This window comes from Sebastes fasciatus, chromosome 5 (genome assembly GCF_043250625.1).
Source record: "Sebastes fasciatus isolate fSebFas1 chromosome 5, fSebFas1.pri, whole genome shotgun sequence".
Classification (NCBI taxonomy): domain Eukaryota; kingdom Metazoa; phylum Chordata; class Actinopteri; order Perciformes; family Sebastidae; genus Sebastes; species Sebastes fasciatus.
This window is the reverse complement of record NC_133799.1, coordinates 29,430,579-29,451,156: the sequence shown is the minus strand read 5'-3', so window position 1 is coordinate 29,451,156 and position 20,578 is coordinate 29,430,579. Positions and strand designations below refer to the sequence as shown.

The following is a 20,578-nucleotide window of genomic DNA, read 5'->3' as shown; positions in this document are numbered from 1 at the left end:
GATATTTTACGGATACAGTTCTTTTTAAACTCAGTAACGGACTAAAGCACTGTTTGGAGAAAAGGAACTTTCCCCGGAACTAAGAACCTTTTGAGGAACTCATTGCGTTTCAGGGACATTTTCCAGGGCCTCCGGGTACAGGAACTTTCGAGGTGGAGTTCGCAGGGATGACCGTTGCCGACTGGTGAAACACACACACACGACACCGCTGGTTCAAAGGTTTCAACTTGTGTACCTCTTCATTCATAGACAACAAAGTACTCAAGTATAGATTTAGGACAATATCTCCTTGTTTGATAACATTAAAAGTAAAGTTAGGCTTTGCTGTTGGCTTATTGACTCATTTTAAAAAAGACAGAGAGAAAAGGGGAGAATTTGTGCGAGCGAGCTGCGAGGGCGAGCAGTAAAAGAGAGACAGCGTGACCGGGCTGTGAATGAGGGAAAAAAAAAAGGTTCTGATGGTTTCATGGAAGTTTTGTTCTAAAGCACAAATAAATAACCATCAAACACTCAACAGATGATTTACTGTGCAGACACTTTCATTTTCCTCCGCTGCATTTCATTCATTACTTCCAACCGGCATCGGTAAAGGCTATGCAGCAATAAATGTTGTCGTAGTGAGACAGAACTTAAGGGTTATGTTTTAGGGTTAAGTTTTTTAGATGAAACGGACGGACACACTGAACTGCCGGCTGCAAAGTTTGATTACCGCTGTGACCACCAGCAGCCCTCGTCCCATGTCATGTTGCTTTTTCCATACGTCAGCGGACTAATTTGCCAAATCTTTGCAGGTCTTTAAACCGCTATTGAAACACAAACAATGGAAAAAGGAACCTTTTACTTCCTTGAAAAGTAGTCCCAGGAATAAATTACCAGGAACTTGGTAGAAACAGGACTTTACAGGTAGAGGGACAGCCCAAGCAGCTCATTATTTTTAGGTAGCCCGACCTTTTCAATCTCATTACCGCCAGCTTTGCACATGCCATCGCTGGCCTTTTTTACCAGCATATATTGACTTGAAACTAGAGGCTAGACTGCATGTGTTTGGTCTTGTACTTCTATCTTTGCGAAGCCCTATTTGAGTTTCAAATCTTCAGACATTTTGTCCAGTCCTCATTTCTTCAAACGGCTGTTTGAGGGTTCAGACTTGGTTTAAGGTTTCACACAAAGAACACTGAACTCCCTGCTCTGAATCCAGGTCCCTCAGTTCTTGTCAAACACTAAACCTCTCCACGGTGATGAAATGGAGGATGCTGTGTTACATTTGTTTTACTCGGCCGAGCTATTCCGATCAAAGCCTTCGGGCGGAACGAAACCAGCAACGTCTAGTCTTCTGGTTTACGTCTAATTGCATCCCTCATCTACATAAAAGAGGAGCAGAGTGGAGGAGCTACAGGGGCTCATCTGAAGATAAAAGACGCAAGCTTCCTTATCAAGGCAGAGCAGCGCGCTGCATGACATTAGCCTGTTGGATTCAGCGTGAGCTCTGATTACCTTAACATTCCTCCTATATACCTGTATAGATAGTGACGAGGGGACCGTCAGGGATTCATTAGCACGCTGTCATAATTAATGATGCATGGAGCCGCAAAAACAGCTCCCCTCAGGGAAGGGTATGGCGTCAGGTTGGGAAATGTAGGCGGGTGTTCACAATAGCACGGTGTCAGATAGTGTTACGCATTGATTAGCGCTATGAGCCCTGTTAGAGCTATTAGGTATCACACCTGATTTAATCAGCGCGGCTGCTGGGAGAGAAGTGAACTGTTCAGGACAACAAGTGGAAGAAGAGGGGAGGGAAGACGGGGGAGAAAGGAAGAGAAATAAAGGATGTGGAGGTAAAAAAAGAACAAGGAAACAGGGGAAAATGTTGCTCAACTTTGGGGCGAGAACCACCAAGTTACATTCACTGTTGAATTTCATTTGGTAGGAATCACTAGCTACCAAAGATTCATTTTTGGTTGACAAATCAAGTTTGAAACATGTTTTGCATGTTCTTATACTGTTGATAAGGTCAGCTGAGTCCGAGTTGGGAATGCTGCAAAATCTGACCAACATAGTGCCGGTTTATGTTGGTTCGGCACGGTTTCTACATATTATGTTATAGAAGTCAACTATAGAATTCTGGTCTTAATAATATCTAACAACCAAAATCTTTCCAAATGGACGTCCCCAAAGCGAAATCTTATCAAATGGGGGTCTGTGACATAATGTGTATCAATTTAACGTTCCTTGAATCGACAAAAGTTAAAAAGCACTGGAATAGAGCCTGAACGCATCATAATGTGATTCCGATGGCACCTCCTGTGTTGAAATCGGCAGAAGGAGAGCTAGTTGCCAATTTCAACACAGATTTGTTGTTCACAAAAAAATTGGTTGCGCCCTCTGGACGCATCAATAGAGAGTTAACTGCGTCCCCGGGACAACGGCGGTTAATCTCGAACCCTGACGGTACCTGTGGTACTGTAGAAAAATGACTACTGTCACGTTTCATAATTTTGGCATCAACTTGAACAAGTATAGGTTCTCGTGACATCCCTAGCTAAAAGAGGCTAAATAATCTGTGGCGAGATTCTGCATCTAGCACACGGTGAGTTGATTCACTGTTAACATTAAAAGGTGTTGGTGTTGTTACATGCCTGCATGGTCTAATGTTGCACACTCGCTTTATCTGAATTGAACAGTGATCCCCAATCATTTCTGTTGCCTGAAAAACATAAAACCCTCAGCAGTGTTGTTCCAAACAGAGTGCTGAAACAGAGCAGGGCGTGCCGGAGTGTCAGCAGTGATAGAGACTGCAAATCTGTTAGCTTCCCTCTGCACAGGCCTCCCTGTTCTGCTGCTGCTGCTGCTGCTACACCGCTATTACCACTACTGGTGATTTGTGACTGCAGGAATGTGGCATGTCAGGCCAACAGTGCGTCAGCTAATCAATTATTCAGGACAAATACAGCCCTGTTGGCTGCAGGATGCTGGATAGATAGATGGATGGATGGATGGATGGATGGCAGAGAGGGACGAGTGGATCAACTAGCACACATACTATAACTAAGAGCATCAGCACAGCGAGCAGTGGCATATAGAAACGAGATATTTACCCCGAGCCCGGAGCAGTATGGATGTTATTTATAAAAGACGGACCAAACCCACTCCCATAAAACAGACGGGCAGCCAGACAATTAAAGAGAGCGGAGAGGCGACGGAGGCAGGAGAGGAGAGAACATTGCTCTGCGTCTGACCTATTTAGCAAATGAAGAGCCATAAACACAGCAGATCTGAACTCACTCTTGCAGCAGACAGCCGGGGCTAAAACGGGGCTAACCACCCCAACCCTGTAAAAACGCTAATCAAAGCCTGCCAGGGTTCAGAATAGCTTTTTAAGTGGGGCAGCCGGTTTCGCAATGCTTTTTACATGTTGGGCTCAAGTCCTTCTCCTTCTCGTTACCGCCTGTTTTTGCTCAGTCCTAGAGAAATCATCAAAAATCCAGCTGCACAGAACGGATACACAGCTAGTGTATCGTATACACTTCTAACTGGAATCATTACCAAGAGATACTGTAAGAGGCAATAAATATAAACACTGATTCGATTTTAAGCCAGAGCAGATAAATGTAACACTGATTCATTCAAAGAAGTCCACATATACAGTGAGAGAGCTACTGGATCATATCGGGAGTCAATAATGAGCCACAACACGTCTGAATGTTCCTGAAGACTGCAGAGTCAATAGGAAATATATGGTCATTGATCTGCTGCTCCCAGAGTTCATGCAGCAGTTTATGGAGAACCGGGTGGACGAGTGTTGAGCCTCCTCATCGACACACAGGAGTCCGAGCACACCTAATGATTACTGTGTGCCATAATAATTCTGACTTTGGCAAAGTCTAATTCTGGTTTCTGGTTAAAACTTTGTTTTGGCCATCATTTCATAACATTAAGTCAAAACTTTACTCATCAAGTTAACTACTGAGCTCTAGGAACATAGCAGCATTACTAAAAGAGCAAAGGTCAAAGGTCAAGAAACACAAACAGTCAGATGATCAGACAGGTAGTAAGCATAGACTGTATATAACAAGTGGACGTAGTCACCGTGACATCACCCAGCGGTTTGTGGACTACAGTTTTGAAACCTCGAATTCAGCATTTTGACCGTCGACATCTTGGTTTTTGGCAACCAGGAGTGGCACGAGAGGATGGAGCTAAGTACAACCGAACGCTGAATAAGACATTTTTAGGCGACCAAAATGTTACGATTAACTTTCATGAACTGAAAACACACTGTGAAAGGGTTAAAGTTCTAAGACAAAAACACACCGGACAACGCCGTAGTAGCAACCTGTCAATCACAGGGTAGCCACGCCCTAAAGCATCCCCTGCTTTATGGTCTATTTCACTCTAAATGGGACCATAATTTACTAAATTTACTAAACATCATGCTATAGTAGAAAAGTTGTAATAAGTGGGAATCATCGTTTAAGGTCAAACTTAACCAAAGTCCCAGGTGAATCGTAAAGGGAAAATCCTCAGCAAGGACACATTAACACTGGCAGTTTAGTCTGAATCTGGAAGCAGCTCACCTAAATATTGTTGTAATATATACCCTTTTTCAGAACTGAAATTACCGAACCAATGATGATAATGTGTGAGCAGGAGCAGAGGATATTTTTCAAACCAAACTTGCTTCCCCGGGATATTGGAAGACTAACACACACACACAGCTTGGCCTTAACCCAGTGAGGCGGAGTACTTGAGGCCCGGTGGGTTTCATGCAGGGCTGGTTTTCGTCTGGACTGGCGCTGGAGGATCAGGGTGGATCAGCTCAGCAGCGGCAGGCACAGCTGCAGGATATCAGCTGAGCGGCAGCCTGATGGAGCATGCCTGCAGGCAGTGAGGCTATGACACTATGACAGTGCTCCATATTTGTGGTTTGTATACGAGAGGTTCACGTGATTAAAGGGCCATTTCACTCCAATTGCAAAAAGAAAACACTTTCTCGCTTATCTCTAGCGGCATCTAGAGATTATTGTGGTTTTATTTGTCCAGGATTTGAGATGTGCACCTCTGAGATTTCTGTAATTTCTCAATGCTGTGAGCATCTTAGATAAGATCTCATTCACCTCCATTATATTGGTGTGGAGGCAGAGATTTCCAAGGCTAATTCCTTCTCAAAACCTGGACAAATAAAGCCACAACTTTTCTTCATGAATACATTACAGAGATTTTTTGCTGAATCAACCCTTCAATTGCAAAGTATCTGCTTTGAGCTCCATCACTTCTGTTGTACGCTGCATTGAAGAGTAATAGAGCTTGTCAAGACCACACTCGAATACTGAATAATTCTAAAACGAACTAAGCAATAAAAGTACACTTTATGTTTCGGGGTCAATACACAGCACACTCAAAGCACAGTTAGCGATAGCACCTGGAGCCCAATACACAAAAAAGATTTGCAAGCACTGCTACACACAGGTTGCAAAAAGTGGCAGCTAGGCCTGAGCAATATATCGATATCGTGATATGAGACTAGATATCGTCTTAAATTTTGTGTTTTTATGTTGTCTTTTCCTGGTTTTAAATGGTGCATTACAGTAAAGGGATGTTATTTTCTGAACTTGCCAGACTGTTCCAGTTGTTCTATTATTTGCCTTAACCCACTTAGTCATCATATCCACATTACTGATGATTATTTATCAAAGATCTCATTGTGTACACATTTTTTAAAATCACCAATGGTTAACCCAACAATATCAATATTGAGGTATTGGTCAAAAATATTGTGATATTTGATTTTCTCTCTATCGCCCAGCCCTAGGGGAAGCTTCACGTATCCTACAGGGTTCTTGGATGCTAATGGGTCAAAATTATTATAAATTATTTCACGTTGCTGAAATGAGCCCCAAAGCGGCGGCAAAGGCAACCACCTTGGGCCTCACACTTCACTGGACCACCCTGGTGTGCACAAAGCTTTAGTTGTCAGTATGATGGTTCTGTAAATGTGTCCAGACAATTGTGATGCAGAGTAGGGGTGGGAAGAAAAAAAAACGATACAGCATAGTATCGCAATGTTTTGCGTGGCAATATTCGGACGTCAAGCATCGATTTTTTATCTTAACCTCTTAACAATCAGATGCTATTCTGTCTTTTAGAGGTTGTAGCGGGCTCAGTCTTTAAGCCACTGATTAAGATACTGGTTTCATATGAAACTAGAAAATCGAAGGAATCCATTGGATTATCATGTTAGCTTGTCGAGAAGAACGCTAAATAACGCTCCGAAGTTACGCTAAGTTATGGAAAAACAAGCATGGCCATATTCAAAGGGGTCCCTTGACCTCTGACCTCAACATATGTGAATGAAAACTCTGAGATGAACAGAGTGAAAACTGGATCTTATTAGATGAAACAGATGTTGACAAACTGCATTACTTGCAGTTGCAAAAAAGGTAATAAATCGCAATACTCTGCATATCGCAAAATGTTTGAAATCGTAACTTTAGTATCATGATAACATCGTATCGTGGGGCCTCTGATGATTCCCATCCCTAATGCAGAGGGGTCCTCCGAAGCAAGATCTCACCTAGGGTCCTAGAAAGCTTAAAGATAGGCCCACATACAACCACAGACAGAGTGGACAGTAGGAATTGACCTGCAGACTTTTGAGGAGAACTTTTCATTTCGAACTGTTTGTACATCTTCGACCCAGAACTCAAGTTCATGTTACACGGCAAGTTTGTACTCAGAACAGATCGAGCAAGCCAGCAACAGCAACATGCTCGATAGCAACTGAACCAGACACTCGATGCCAATACTTATATCTCACACAAAATACTGTCTGAGCAGAGCAGCTCCCACCGGTCCAACATCAGGTTTTATAGCCAAAATATTATGTTTTTGTTCCATTAATGTGGATTTCATGAGCAACACAGTCCTGTTGATCACAATCCAACTGATAAGTCAGCATAAAGATCCAAACAGAGAACCCAAACATCCTCATGAGTGTGTTTGCTTGTGTCTGTGTGGGCAGCACTCACCTGAAGCAGCAGCTGCTCCAGGAGGCTGAGCCCCCACATCGCCCTGCAGCCCGCCGGGGGTCAGCGGCACGGGCCTGGGCCAGGATTTAGCCGCTGGAGGGCCGACCTTCCGTCCTCCGACGTACTCCACAAAAGTCCCCGGGAAGTCTCCCTTGTCCTTGGTCCTCTCGTTGGTGCCGTGCAGCCAGCCCTTGGGGCTCCGCTCGTCCCCGTCCTGGTAGTCCAGCCCCGGCTGCGCCACCAGCGAGGCCTTTGCGACGGTGAGCAGGTCGCCCGGCTGGAGGCCGATGTCGTCGCCGCGCTCCCGCTTGTACTCAAAGAGCGCCCGGTACTGGAAGCTGTCAGATGCCATGGCAACGGGAGTTCATAGGGCGGTTCTAAAGCCACAAAAAAGTACAGATGTTGCCTGAGATTTGCTGAGTTAGAAGTGAAACCAAACGGAAACTCTTGTTAGTTAAAAAACCCTGAGGTGAAACTGGAACCTGGGAAACCTGATATGGCGCCTGAGATTTGCTGTGTCGTGCTGACTTGGATGACACAGTGGTATGGATAAAAATCTGATCCCTGAGGTGGAATTGGACACCTTTTTAGTCCTACAACCCCATGAAGAGAAGGTCCGACCTTCTTAATCCAAAAATATAAGTCCTCCAAGTACAAAAGAGACTGAGTTGAACAGTCGGCCTTTGCTTTAAACGTTGTAGATTTGGTTAAATATCCGTGCAGTTCTTTAAAAAATCCACAGTATGAATCCACCGGTCAGTCACAGCTCTCCAGTCTGAGGCCTCCAGACTAACCAGCCACCACACTGTGCCTGTGCTGGGAGAAGAAAAAGAGGAGCGGGTGGAGAGGGGGAGGTGGGGGTGTGGGCTAGGTGGTCTGGAAACTGGAGGGTGGCACAGTTTTCTAGGACGGGACGACCTCCAGACGATGCCCCAAAGCTTCTGCGGGGTTCTTCCGATTGTTAATGAGAAAGTGTACAGAGTCTAGTATATACTGAGTCTACCCACACACACACTTATACACACTCACACACACACACACACCTGAGGAAATCCACTGCAGTGCAGAATTTGGCTTCTTATTCAGAGGCGTCCCCGTGTGCACTCTGCTGCTGCTGCAGCTCCTTTCTTGTCTGTGCAGCCTCCTGAAGCAGACAGACGCTCCTGCAAACTTCAAATCAAAGTTTTAAGGTCACTTTTTATGCAGAATTTAAATGCAAGATTATAATGATACAGCTCAGTGCCTGAAAGTAACCTTTAAATGTGAGAAGAAATACATTTAGTGCAAAGCTCCATAAGTCAATAAAAATGAGGATAATTTGTATCATAGTGATGAAAATGTAGTGAAAATAGCCCTCACCACTGTTGGCTGACAGGCTGACAGAAGAAGACGCTGCAGACTATCAGTTCCAACAAGCGTGACTAGGCGAATATGAACTTCAGACAGACAGCGTGCCCGCGACTCAACTCGCACAGCCCTGCGCCAGTCTGCCCTGCTTGTCTGCTGTTGTGCCCCGCAAAAACAACGCAACAAAACTCACCGCTCAAACCTTCACCAGACGAGCCGCAGTCCTCCACCGACGCGTCGGCGCTCAAACTGTCCGCTTCCACTCGACCCAAACCCCGCAGCGCAGCGCAGCGCAGAGCCAGCCCAGACATCCGCCAAGCCCCTCGTCAGGATCAATGGATGGCGTGGCTGGTTCCAGCAGACAGGCAGCCTGCTCGGTGCTGTAGTGAGCGGCGGTGCTGATGTCAGTAAACCCCTCCTCCCCCCTTCTTCCTCCCCTCTCCTCCTCCTCCTCCTGCCGTCTGCAAATTATGCCAGCCAGCCAGCCAGCGGCGGAGACGGGACGGGTCGGTGCTGCTGCTGCTGCAGCACAAACACACCGCGTGACACCGGTTATGATGCTCTTTTAGTTTGTTTTTGCTGCTTTTTTAAATTTAAGTTGGCGTTATTGTGTTACACAGGCACTATGATGCGGGTTGGATGAGTGTCGGATGTTCTCAAGCTGCAGAGAGGTGATGAATTATGGATAACAACTCAAGTGACCTGGAAAAGAGTCGCTGCATGTATCCCTGCGCATTTTAGGGAAAAGGGGCAATACATAATTTAAATTAAAAAATATAAAAATAGAGAGGATGGAGGGATGAGAGTTGAGAGAACAAACAGTGCAGTGTTGGTTGATTGTGTAGTGCGCACATGACGCAGCAGCAGACAGGCGGCAGATTGCTGCGTCATCAGGTGCGCACGTTTCCAGTGTGGAGCTGCAGAGAGCGTTTAAGGTACAGAGTGTACAGAGCAGGGAGGAGGGCTGCAACTGAGACCTTGTTTTAGAACAAAAATGAGACATTTGGACAATATCTGTAACAGTATGATAACATTATAAAAACAAAAAATACACTAAAACGGCAACAAGTTAGATATAGGTGGTGGATTCGGGACCCTTATGTGTTCCAATTTGTCAAAAGACCTTTATATATTTTCTTTCTTACAATTTTCTTTCTTTTTTCCCCTTTTTTCATGATTATTCTAAATCTATATGCTCAAATGAAAGTATTGATCTCATCTTGGTTATTAATATATGCTGCTTTATTCTTCTTCTTCTTATTATTATTATTATTATCATCAGGGCTGTCAATCGATTAAAATATTTAATCGCGATTAGTCGCATGATTTTCCATAGTTAATTGTGATTAATCACAATTTAATTTTTTTATCTGTTCAAAATGTACCTTAAAGAGAGATTTGTCAAGTATTTAATACTCTTATCAACATGGGAGTGGGCAAATATGTTGCTTTATGCAAATGTATGTATATATCTATTATTGGAAATCAATTAATAACACAAAACAATGACACATATTGTCCAGAAATCCTCACAGGTACTGCATTTAGCAAAAAAAATATGATCAAATCATAACATGGCAAACTGCAGCCCAACAGGCAGCAACAGCTGTCAGTGTGTCAGTGCGCTGACTTGACTATGACTTGCCCCAAACTGCATGTGATTATCATAAAGTGGGCATGTCTGTAAAGGGGAGTCTCGTGGGTACCCATAGAACCCATTTTCATTCACATATATTGAGGTCAGAGGTCAAAGGACCCCTTTGAAGATGGCCTTGACAGTTTTTTCCATGCCAAAATTGAGTCTAAATTTAGAGCGTTATTTAGCCTCCTTCCTGACAACTAACATGACATGGTGGGTATCAATGGATTCCTTAGGGTTTCTAGTTTCATGTGATACACTCGCTGTAAAAAAATAAATAAAAAATGAGCGCAAGTTTGGAGACTTATTTAGCCTCCTACTCGACAGGATAGTGTCATCAGGTGTTCTGGTTTCATATGATGCCAATATTGTCTCTCTAGCTTTAAAACTGATCCCGCTAAAACCTCTGAAAGATCGATTGCGTTAATGCGTTAAAGAAATTAGAAGCGTTAAAACGAATTTGCATTAACACGTTGTTATCGTAGTAACTTTGATGGCAGTTTGCTCCAGCTGGTGGCCGGTGCTTGGTATTTCCTCAACTGATCTCAACATGGCTGCCGGGTCACAAACGTTCTCATTTTACAGCTAAACAGTACACTACAAGATGTTTCTGAAAACATTTGAGGAGAGAAATAGGCATTACAGTAACAGAATTTGGATTCATATTTGATCAGCGCTGCCTAGTTTGACCGTTTGATCAGAGTTTGCAAATGATTGACTGCTGCTCAGAGACGGCAGCTGGACGGCAGACTCCAGATCAGCTCTGACTGGTTGTTTTCCTTCGGTCTGTGAAATCTTGCAGATGCCATTAGGAGCACCGGAGGACTCATGATTTTTTTTCAGATTACCTATCTCATGCACTACTGTCAGGATATAGTGACTGTTATATAAAAATAACTTTTTTTCATCATATTTGCTCCAATTCTACCTACTGCAGCTTTAAGACAGCAAGTCACTTGTCATATCCTGTTGCTACTGTGTAGAATATTACCAAACAGTTAAATTATTCACATTACTACAAACTAATGAACCTTGGTGATAGAGGGCTTTTGAGTGGCTCTAATATATTTTTCTAAAAGCATACAATTTTTCCAGTGTCAACACCTTTTAATATCTTCTCTAAACATAATATGTTTCGTGTGAAATCTTTTTTTTTTCAGAGGGCCTGTTTTGATTTTTGATTTTTTTTTTAATTGACCCATGGGTTTTATTTTGAGAATGACATGAATATAGAAAAATATGCTATTTTCATCTCAGACTTTTTCGAGTGAGGCATGCATGATTAAACTCTCTTGATGTTATTAAGAACCTGGACGTTCCCAGAATAAAAATTAATTTATTAAACCCAAAGCATAAATCATTATCGGCTAAATAAGCATGAAAAGACAAAAACTAAACCCTGTGAGGATTAATCTGAAGCTTGCCTGAGGTCTGTTTATACATGCTGATATTCCGAAAGCACAAGAGAGATACTTTGTGGATAAGCGAGGTACTCAAACTGAAGTACTCTTAAAATCATGTAAACAATATGTAAATACGACAGCAGCGACACACCTCTCTCTTTCCCGCTTGTTGGGCCGGAGAGGAGAGACTAACTTTGAATGCTTTAATTAAAAAAAAGTAAGCAAGAATTGCTGCACCTTTAAGCAAATATCTGAATATGAATGAATAGAGTGCCCCAGGGACGACGTGTTTTTGTAGGCCAACCAGGAAGTGAGCATCTCCCTGGTTCCCTCAACAAAAACCCAATGGAATTGTTCCATTGGGTTTTGGATTATGGTAGAAAATGAGCTCTGTGGCAAACAAACGTTTATGATACTGACACGTTTTGTTCATCAAGATAATCTTCACAAATGAACACCACTTTTATGATTTTTGTGAGTGTGAATGCAATCGCCAGAAGTGAAAAGCTAACGTTAGGCTATAAACAAACTACACCACGGTCGCATGAGCGCGAGTATACACAAGGAGGCTGTAACGGCGGACGAGTTGGCGTGATGACGTTAAGTAGTCTCATTTAGCCACTTGTTAGCAACCGCCATTTTTAAGACACATAAAGGCTTCAAAATTTATTTTATGTCGTAGAACAAAGCATTAAAAACTCTTAAGCTTGTGTTAACCACAGTCCTTATTTCAGGCATGTAACAAGACGAGGGGAACAGGAAGTGCTAAAATGCTAACTCATTTCCGGGTTTTAGGACTCATTCCTGTAGCACTCCATAGAGGAGGCAGAGATTTAAGAACCATGTTAGTTGGACAGTCTGAGCCTTAGGTCTGTCAAAAATGTATTCACGGTGAAACATTTTTTCTTTATCTTATGGATTCATATATTTTGGTTTCCCAAGCCCCATTTTTAGCCAACATTTGTTCACATTTTGGTAAATTTGCACCATAAAAAGTGTTGTTGCTGTATGGCACGCAGTTTGTGTTCTCATGAATGTATGGAAAAAAATCTACTGGATTACTTTTGATACTGCAGAAAACATCTAAATTTGGCAAGACCTTAAGAAATCTCTGAATCCATCGGCTATCAGTCTGATGACGGATAAGCCTCTGGGGATGAGGGGCTATATTTCTGGGGTTCCGGTGTAGCCAGCGGTTATCCGGGCCAAGACTTCCTCTTCCGTTCTGCTGCTCATTGTTAACACTCCAATTAGCAACTTGAGACGCGAGACTTGAGTTGGAGTTGATAGACGACGTCTACGACCAGATTGTTTATATCGGCAGACGTTGTCTATGGATGCAGAATTTGTTCTGAGATTAGATCTTAAGTCATGAGCACTTTTTTTATAAATTACTTCAAAGCAGATGTATGGACATTTATCCTTGATGGACATCAGAAACAAAGATATCACTGGAAAAAAAGTCTCTATGATTCCAGTCATTGGTGTAGGACGTCTGCGAGTCCCAATTTGTCGGTTATGATTTCGAAGAATTTTGATGCAAAATGCATCAATCTGGATCGCGTGCATCAAACTCCCAAATGACAGTCATGACAGCATCGTCCACTCCTCATCCTCACTCCTCTCACGGTTAAATCATCTCTTTCCGTTACGTGACATTTCATCTGACACGCTGCCATGTATGCAAATGTAAAGAGACAGAAATCAATAAGGCTCTCGCTGAGAAACAGAGAAGATATAATCAGGATAATACAGGCGTTTAGTCATGCTTGTGTCTCAGTGTCAGACGGGGATGATTGTCTTCCTCGTGGCCCTCGAGTTCACGTCTTTCTCTTTGTCTTGTCTCTCATGGCAATCGGCCAATCAGACGGAAGACAATCTTTTATGAGAGGGAAGTGTGACTTCCCAGAGGAGACGGAGGCTAGTTGTCCCAGATTAAATGTGTCAGGTTATACAGGCGTCATCTTCCTCTATCGCATCGGGAACGTGCAATTACTCATACATGCAAACAGTCTGTGCTTGTATAGTGTGTGTAGACACAGCAGCAGTGTTCCCATGGAAGCATGAGTGAATGTTTGCTGTAGGCTGTCAGGACAGAGTACACATCAAGGCAGACTGATCATTGCTTGTCCCCATTCATGTTGCCTGACTGTCTCTTTTTATACAGGGCTTGTGCATTTATGCAGCATTACAAGACTTTGGAAAACCCTCTCTAGTACTATAGTTATGAGAAGGTCCAGGATAGGGTTAAATTACTAATAAACTAGGAATTCTCAAGAAAATATACGTCTTTTTCTTGAAAAATATACCAGGGTGGGAATCCAGTATATTTAATTTTATTTGCGTTTGTGTGTCTATGTACGCCTATGGCACACATACTATTTTATGCACTTGACATACATTTCCAACCACCCATCTTTATGCACATAAAGAAACCTGAGTGGAAACGACCAAAATAATAAAAACAAAATTCAAATATAGAAAAAAAGAGTCGTTATGGTTGGCGGAGGTGGAAAAGTTGATGCATTGATTAAAACAAAATCAATCACTATAAATAAGGCTGTCAAAGTTATAATAATGCGTTAACGCAAATTAGTTTAAACGCCACTAATTTCTTTAACGCTTTAACGCAAACGATCTTTCAGAGGTTGTAGCAGGCTCAATTTTAAAGCTAGAGTGAAGATACTGGCATCATTTGAAACTAAAAAACCTGATGATACTATCTTGTCAAGAAGGAGCTTAAATAATGCTCCAAACTTGCAAAATTTGGGCAAGGAAAAACTGTCATGGCCATTTTCAAAGGGTTCCTTTGACCTCTGACCTCAAGATATGTGAATGAAAATGGGTTCTATGGGTACCCACGAGTCTCCCCTTTACAGACATGCCCACTTTATGATAATCACATGCAGTTTGGGGGCAAGTCATAGTCAAGTCAGCACACTGACACACTGACACACTGACAGCTGTTGTTGCCTGTTGGGCTGCAGTTTGCCATGTTATGATTACATTTGTAGAGTCCTGCCATTGTTTGAGATTATTCCAGCTGTGTGTCACACCTCTTTTATATGTCATGGGTGCCGAAAACACTTCCGCAAAGGATACACCGGTGTATCCTCAAATATACCTCCTCCGGCAAGCCTCCTCGCTACTCAAGATTAGGAATTGGGACGTCCTTCAAGATGGAGCGCTGAGATCGATTTCAGGGTCACAAGATGGAGGAGAGAGGAGGCACATATTGAGAAATGAGAAGAGCCTTGTGTCTACTTTTAAACCCCTCATCACTGGTTGATATTGTATATATGACTTGTGTATAATATACTGAGGTAAAATTGAGTCTCTCAGATACTGGATTTTTTTGGGCCAATACCAATTTCGATGTTCGAGATTTTTTTTTAAAAATCACATAAAGGTAAATCACCAGTGTGCAAATATTTGCTCTACCTGCCATTTACTTTTTGTACAGCCAACAAATTCAAGAATGCCTTTCCTGGGTACGCAATAGTTACAGCCACCTAACCATTAAGTCCACCATTTGATTACCAGGCAAAAAGAGTTTAAATGCATTTCCTGTTTCTCTGTGAGCTCTATAAGTCACTCTTCCAGACTACAAACTCCAGCCTCACTCTCAGACACTGTTGAAAGTTTGTAATCATTCTAATCAATATTAATTTATTACCTTGAAACCACAATTTGTGAAAGGTTACTGCGACGATACCTTTACTATACTCCATCTCCTCCTTCACTTAGCCTCCCTCGCGGATATAATGAAGAGCACATCTGTCTTGTTTGCCTCTCACCGTAATTAGCTCGGTCAAAACTACAGCACATCTGCTGCGGGATCAAACCGTCATCGCCATGGCAACTTGACAATGGAAAACATTGAGTGGCCTTGGCCACCTAACCGTGACCGTTGGTTTGATCCCGTCAGCATGTTGGAAGCGTGTTCTCCTGTGAGTGCACGCTGCGACCTCGCCACGGCACGCGTTTGGCAGCTATAACGAGATGCCTTCACAGACGCATCGATGCCCTGCGGAACCCCACACACACACACACACACACACACACACACACACACACACACACACACACACACACACACACACACACACACGCTCACCTCATTTACACAACCCTTCTCCGTGCTGTGTGTTAGGATGTGCTCCAGTGAGCAGCAAGGGTCAAGAGCTCATTGGTGGCCCAGAAGCGTTTCCTGCATCCTGAGCTCGCTCGGCACGTCGCTCCTCTGCCGTGCCTGGAGAAAAAACGCCAGATAAGACCTCGTTATGTTGTCAATTCAATTACTGCACATTCTACTGCAGGGAACATTTGTTTTCCTTATCACAGGCAAACATGCACTTTGAGTTGGAGGAAGGAGCAGGGAAGATGTAAAAATACGGAAACACCTGGTGTAGTGACAAACCTGAGGCCAGGTTTGGTCTCAATTTGAGACGAGCGGCAGGAGGATTACAGAGTTTAATCTGTGGGATTGTGTGTAAATGTAGCTGAAGGCCATGAGTGCAGAGAGTCCACCTATAGCAGGTTTACTTACAGACACACGGAGACATGTTTTATTCACTCTGCTGCACACATCACTGAACAACCTGTTCTCATTCCCAACTCGACTCCTTGGCATCGCTTTCTAATGCAGTGGGTGGCCCGACGCGTCAAACTATGATGCTCCACTACGGTCGCAGTAAACGTGGTTAATTCAACAAAACTACTCAGCTGGGTTTAGGAACAGATCGACGTTTGGGTTAAATATGTAACGTAACGTAACGTAACTCAAAATAACTCCACATTGACTTCTGGTTTCACACCGGGACACAAACAGCGGTCTCGTGGGTGAGAGTCTTGTGTTTGTTTGACCCATCCATACTCCCTTCCCACCCTTCCCTAAGCAGACTTTATCTGTCTTTACACTATGTCACCACTTCCGGAGCACTTGCTCCGAGTGTCTAATATTGCCACGGATGGGTTTACATTGGAGTTAGTTAAAAGCCCGGTGCGTCTTATACCGACAGTAAAGCGTGCCTTGTGCGTCGCTATCAGACGCCGACCATAGACTGTATATAAGAAGTGGACGTAGTCACCGCGACGTCACCCATTGGTTTGCGGACTGCCGATTTGAAGCCTCGAGTTCGGCATTTTGGCCGCCGCCATCTTGGTTCCTTGCAACCAGACAACCGAACGCTGAATACTGTACATTCTTTTAGGCGATTAAAATGTCACAATTAACTTTCATGAACCGTAAACACACTGTGAAAGGGTTAAATATTTGTTTTAACCGTTTAACTGATAGCATTGATGGGTCAAAATTCTTAATGTCGGTTAACGGTTAAAAGGTGAATTATTAACATCCCTAGTGTGTTTCCATCCACCTATTTATTTAGACTAAATACACCATCCTGCTGCCTGAAATATTCACTAGAGCACCACATGTGGAAAAATCCGCCACTGTTTCTTTCTGTTTGAGTAAAGTTTGTTGAAATCTACAGTCGGGAGCCGTTATAAGAAATCACTGAGCCAATTTAAAAAATGAAACTATATATTTCTGAGTGCTTTTAAAAGATTTATGTCCTTCCGTAGGAACCAATTACTGTATGATCTTGAGAGCCACAGACAGGGTAGGGAAGTCAGAAAGTAACAAGAGATGGACTAATACATTTTTCATGGGATTTGTTGGGGTTGAAAAATATAGAATGATAGCAGACTGATCCTTTGACACCCAGACATGATCTTATCACTTTCGGAAAGAAAACAAATAACGCTTCTCCCCAAGATGTTGAACTATTCCTTTGAAGAGCAAATGAGCTTACAACAACTAAAGTTATTTAATGAGGGCAACATCACGCTCCATATGACAGCTACACCGCAAATTATTCAGGGTGCTTTTTATGGAATACTGGGGGGATTTTTTATTTAAAACTGGAGAAATAAGAACTCAAAGCTGGATTCCTGTGAGCGGGAACGTCTCCGCTCATCATGCCAACCCTGCTGCTCTTCATGTGATTTATGTCTGTAACATGAGATTAGACAGGCAGGCGAATGTCTCTTCATATCATCGCTGCTTCCAGGTGATCCACTTATACAACATGATTGAAGTATCGGAAAGCAACAGGACGTATAGCTCCACCGTCACGCAGAAACTTCACGCATCCTGAAACTGGAGGAAAACTGATTTTCCCCCACGTATGGATATACATGTTTGATATTTCATTTAAATACACAGCGGTCTTGCTCTGTTCCCAGAGGCGTGAAGCGTTCTCTACACCTGGCCGACGACGCTGGATCTCAATTTTGAAGGAAAGGCAGCCGCCTCTGGAGAACGTCAGCCGTGTGAGGAGCGTTCGAGTGGAAAAACGAGCGGCAAGTGCTGCTTGAAATTGGCACAGGTTCCCAACAGCATCACAATTTTCCTCCCTCCTTAGATGCCTCACCATCCACATACTCGCTCATCAAACGGCAAACAGCAGCGTGAAGGACGCATGCATAGTGTGATCCACTTCTGATTCACCGCAGAGAGGGAAAACTGGAGAACAGAGGGTGGACAAGAGGAGATAGGAACAGATGGATGGAGAGCTGGGAGAATATAATGATAGGGTGGAGAGGAGAGAGAAGTGGAGAGGATGCAGATGATGGAGGGAGAAGAGAGAGTGGGAGAGATTTTTTTTCTTTCCTTCTACACTTGATTTTACTTGACATGACTTTTTTATTTAATTTCTTTTTGACCTAGATTCAAAAGAAGGTAGTGGACTCTCTAAAAACAAACAGTACCATGTTTCATTCATGCACCACCGTCAGGCATTAAGCTCACTATATGAAACAACATCTTTATAATTTATACAGCCACGAGCTGCAACAAACAGCTGAAAAAAGGGGTCAAGGGAGTCACCACAAAACAACAGTTACACCATTAATAATTGATAAAATGAGGTGAGCGATGTATCTCAAGATCCACAGAATGCAATAGAAACCTAAAAATATATAATAGGCTACTGGATGAATACACAATAAGCAAAATAAGACTCAACAAGTGAAGGTGAAATAGAGGAGACGTGGAGAAAGATGAGGACAACCAATCCAAGTATCCAATATGACAAATAATAAAAAACTAGGGCTGTCAACCGATTAAAATATTTATCCCGATTAATCGCATGATTGACCATAGTTAAACGTGATTAATCGCAAATTAAAATGTAAAAATAATAAAAATTAGATTAAAATATTTAATCACGATTAATCACATGATTATTCGTGATTAATCACTAATTAATCGTACATTTCTGATCCGTTCAAAATGTCCCTTATATGGAGATTTGTTCAGTATTTAGATGTCGTAAGCTAATTGACACTCAAAGACAATTTGCTCTTCAAAGGAATAGTTCATCATTTTGTGGAAAAGCCTTATTTCTAGGGCTGTCAATTGATTAAAATATTAAATGCAATTAATCGCAAATTTTGTATCTAAGCAAAATGTACCTTGAATAGATATTTGTCAAGTATTTAAGTGGGTAAATATGTTTGCTTTATGCAAATGTATGTATATATTTATTATTGGAAATCAATTAACAACACAGAACAATGACAATTATTGTCCAGAAACCCTCACAGGTACTGCATTTAGCATAAACAAATATGCTCAAATCATAACATGGCAAACTCAAGCCCAAAAGACAACAGCAGCTGTCAGTGTGCTGACTTGACTATGACTTGCCCAAAACTGCATTATTTCCAATAATAAATATATAAATATATTTATACTTGACAAATCTCCCTTTAAGGTACATTTTGAACTGACAAAAAAAAATATGTCATTAATTTGCGATTAATCACGTTTAACTATGGACAATCATGCGATTAATTGCGATTAAATATTTTAATCGATTGACAGCCCTAGTAAATATGTAATTATAACCAACCCGGTTTTAAATCACATTTTATATATAATATAGACCAGGTACTTAATGGTAGATAATGTTGTATTTGCATCAAGAGTAAAAGATTAGAGGAAGAAGCAGTTTGTGATAATTGTGAATCCAAAGATTATTCTCTGCCTTGTGCTACTACTACATGTCTCTTTTTGTATGTGTTTGTGTGTGTGTTTGTGTGTGTGTGTGTGTGTGTGTGTGTGTGTGTGTAGGTTTTGTGGATGACACAGACCAGACTGTGTGCCAGAATGATGTCATTCTTCCACGGGTGTAAAGAAAGGACAGAGAGGGTAAAGATGCTGTTTGTTTCACTACAACAAAGAGACGGTTGTGGAATTTAAAACCCTCTATGATTAACCACCAACACATTCAGGAGGTGTGAGAAGTGTGATGATGTCCCGCTGCTAACAGGAGTACACACTGAATGTATTTAAATTGTTTTACGTGATGGACTCACAGTGAGTCGTGACCATCTGAACACTGTGGTATATATCACATGGACAGATCATATTTCACACTAGTAAACATTGTACCTGCACACACATAAACAGGCATAAACAGGTTTATCCTTCAAATCTGAGCAAAGGAAGACGGACTTTGTGGACTTCTTTTGTCATAATAGGTCTTGTAAATCCAACTGGGAAGGAGTCAGAGCCTGAATTAGGATGCAGCACGTATGTCCAGTCCTAACCCTATAAAGAATTTGGTATTTTACAGTATACAGTATACAGTATACACTGTGTACAGGCTGACTTTCACTCTCTGTAAAGACCCTGAAAAGCAAAGGATAACAGGATAGACGAGAGGGAGGGATGGATGAATCATGAAGGATAAACAGGACAGATTTGGCTGTAAATCCTGCGTGTGGCCTCCAGCTGCCTGTGTCACTGACTGCTTCAACAAACTTAGTGGCTGTAAAGCTGTTAGGATACCTCTGGCTGAAATACAAAAACTACAAGACTTCTGCTTCAGCATCACTCTTAAATCCCTGTTGATGTTCACACATATCACATTTAAAGGGGACATATCATGCTCATTTCCAGGTTCACACTTGTATTTTGGATTTTGACTAGAACATGTTTACATGCTTTAAAAGGTCTCATTGATAATATTTTTATGTAGATGAATATTTTCAAAAGCTTTTAGAAAGGTGCCAAATAAAAGTATGACTTTTCCTGAAAAAAAAATATATATATTCTCACATGTTCAAACAGCCCACAAACAATTGACTGGGTT

The 20,578-nt window shown here is 42.2% G+C and overlaps 1 protein-coding gene across 5 annotated transcripts in view; it reads right to left on the bottom strand.

Annotated features, from left to right (window-relative positions):
• pik3r3b (phosphoinositide-3-kinase, regulatory subunit 3b (gamma)) overlaps window positions 1–15,637 on the bottom strand; it is a 252,924-nt gene extending 237,287 nt beyond the window's left edge. The window contains exons 1-3 of one of the 5 annotated variants that reach the window (XM_074636385.1): window positions 15,532–15,637; window positions 8,069–8,195; window positions 7,026–7,402 (exon numbers count right to left, since the gene is read on the bottom strand). In XM_074636385.1, coding sequence (XP_074492486.1) covers window positions 7,026–7,377 — 352 coding nt within the window. In that variant the 5' untranslated portion in view covers window positions 7,378–7,402; window positions 8,069–8,195; window positions 15,532–15,637. Of the gene's footprint in view, window positions 1–7,025; window positions 8,196–8,384; window positions 8,408–8,565; window positions 8,775–15,531 lie in introns of those variants that run through there. The other 4 variants (XM_074636383.1, XM_074636386.1, XM_074636384.1 and 1 more) reach the window with 4 other exon arrangements.
• Window positions 15,638–20,578: the final 4,941 nt, after the last annotated feature.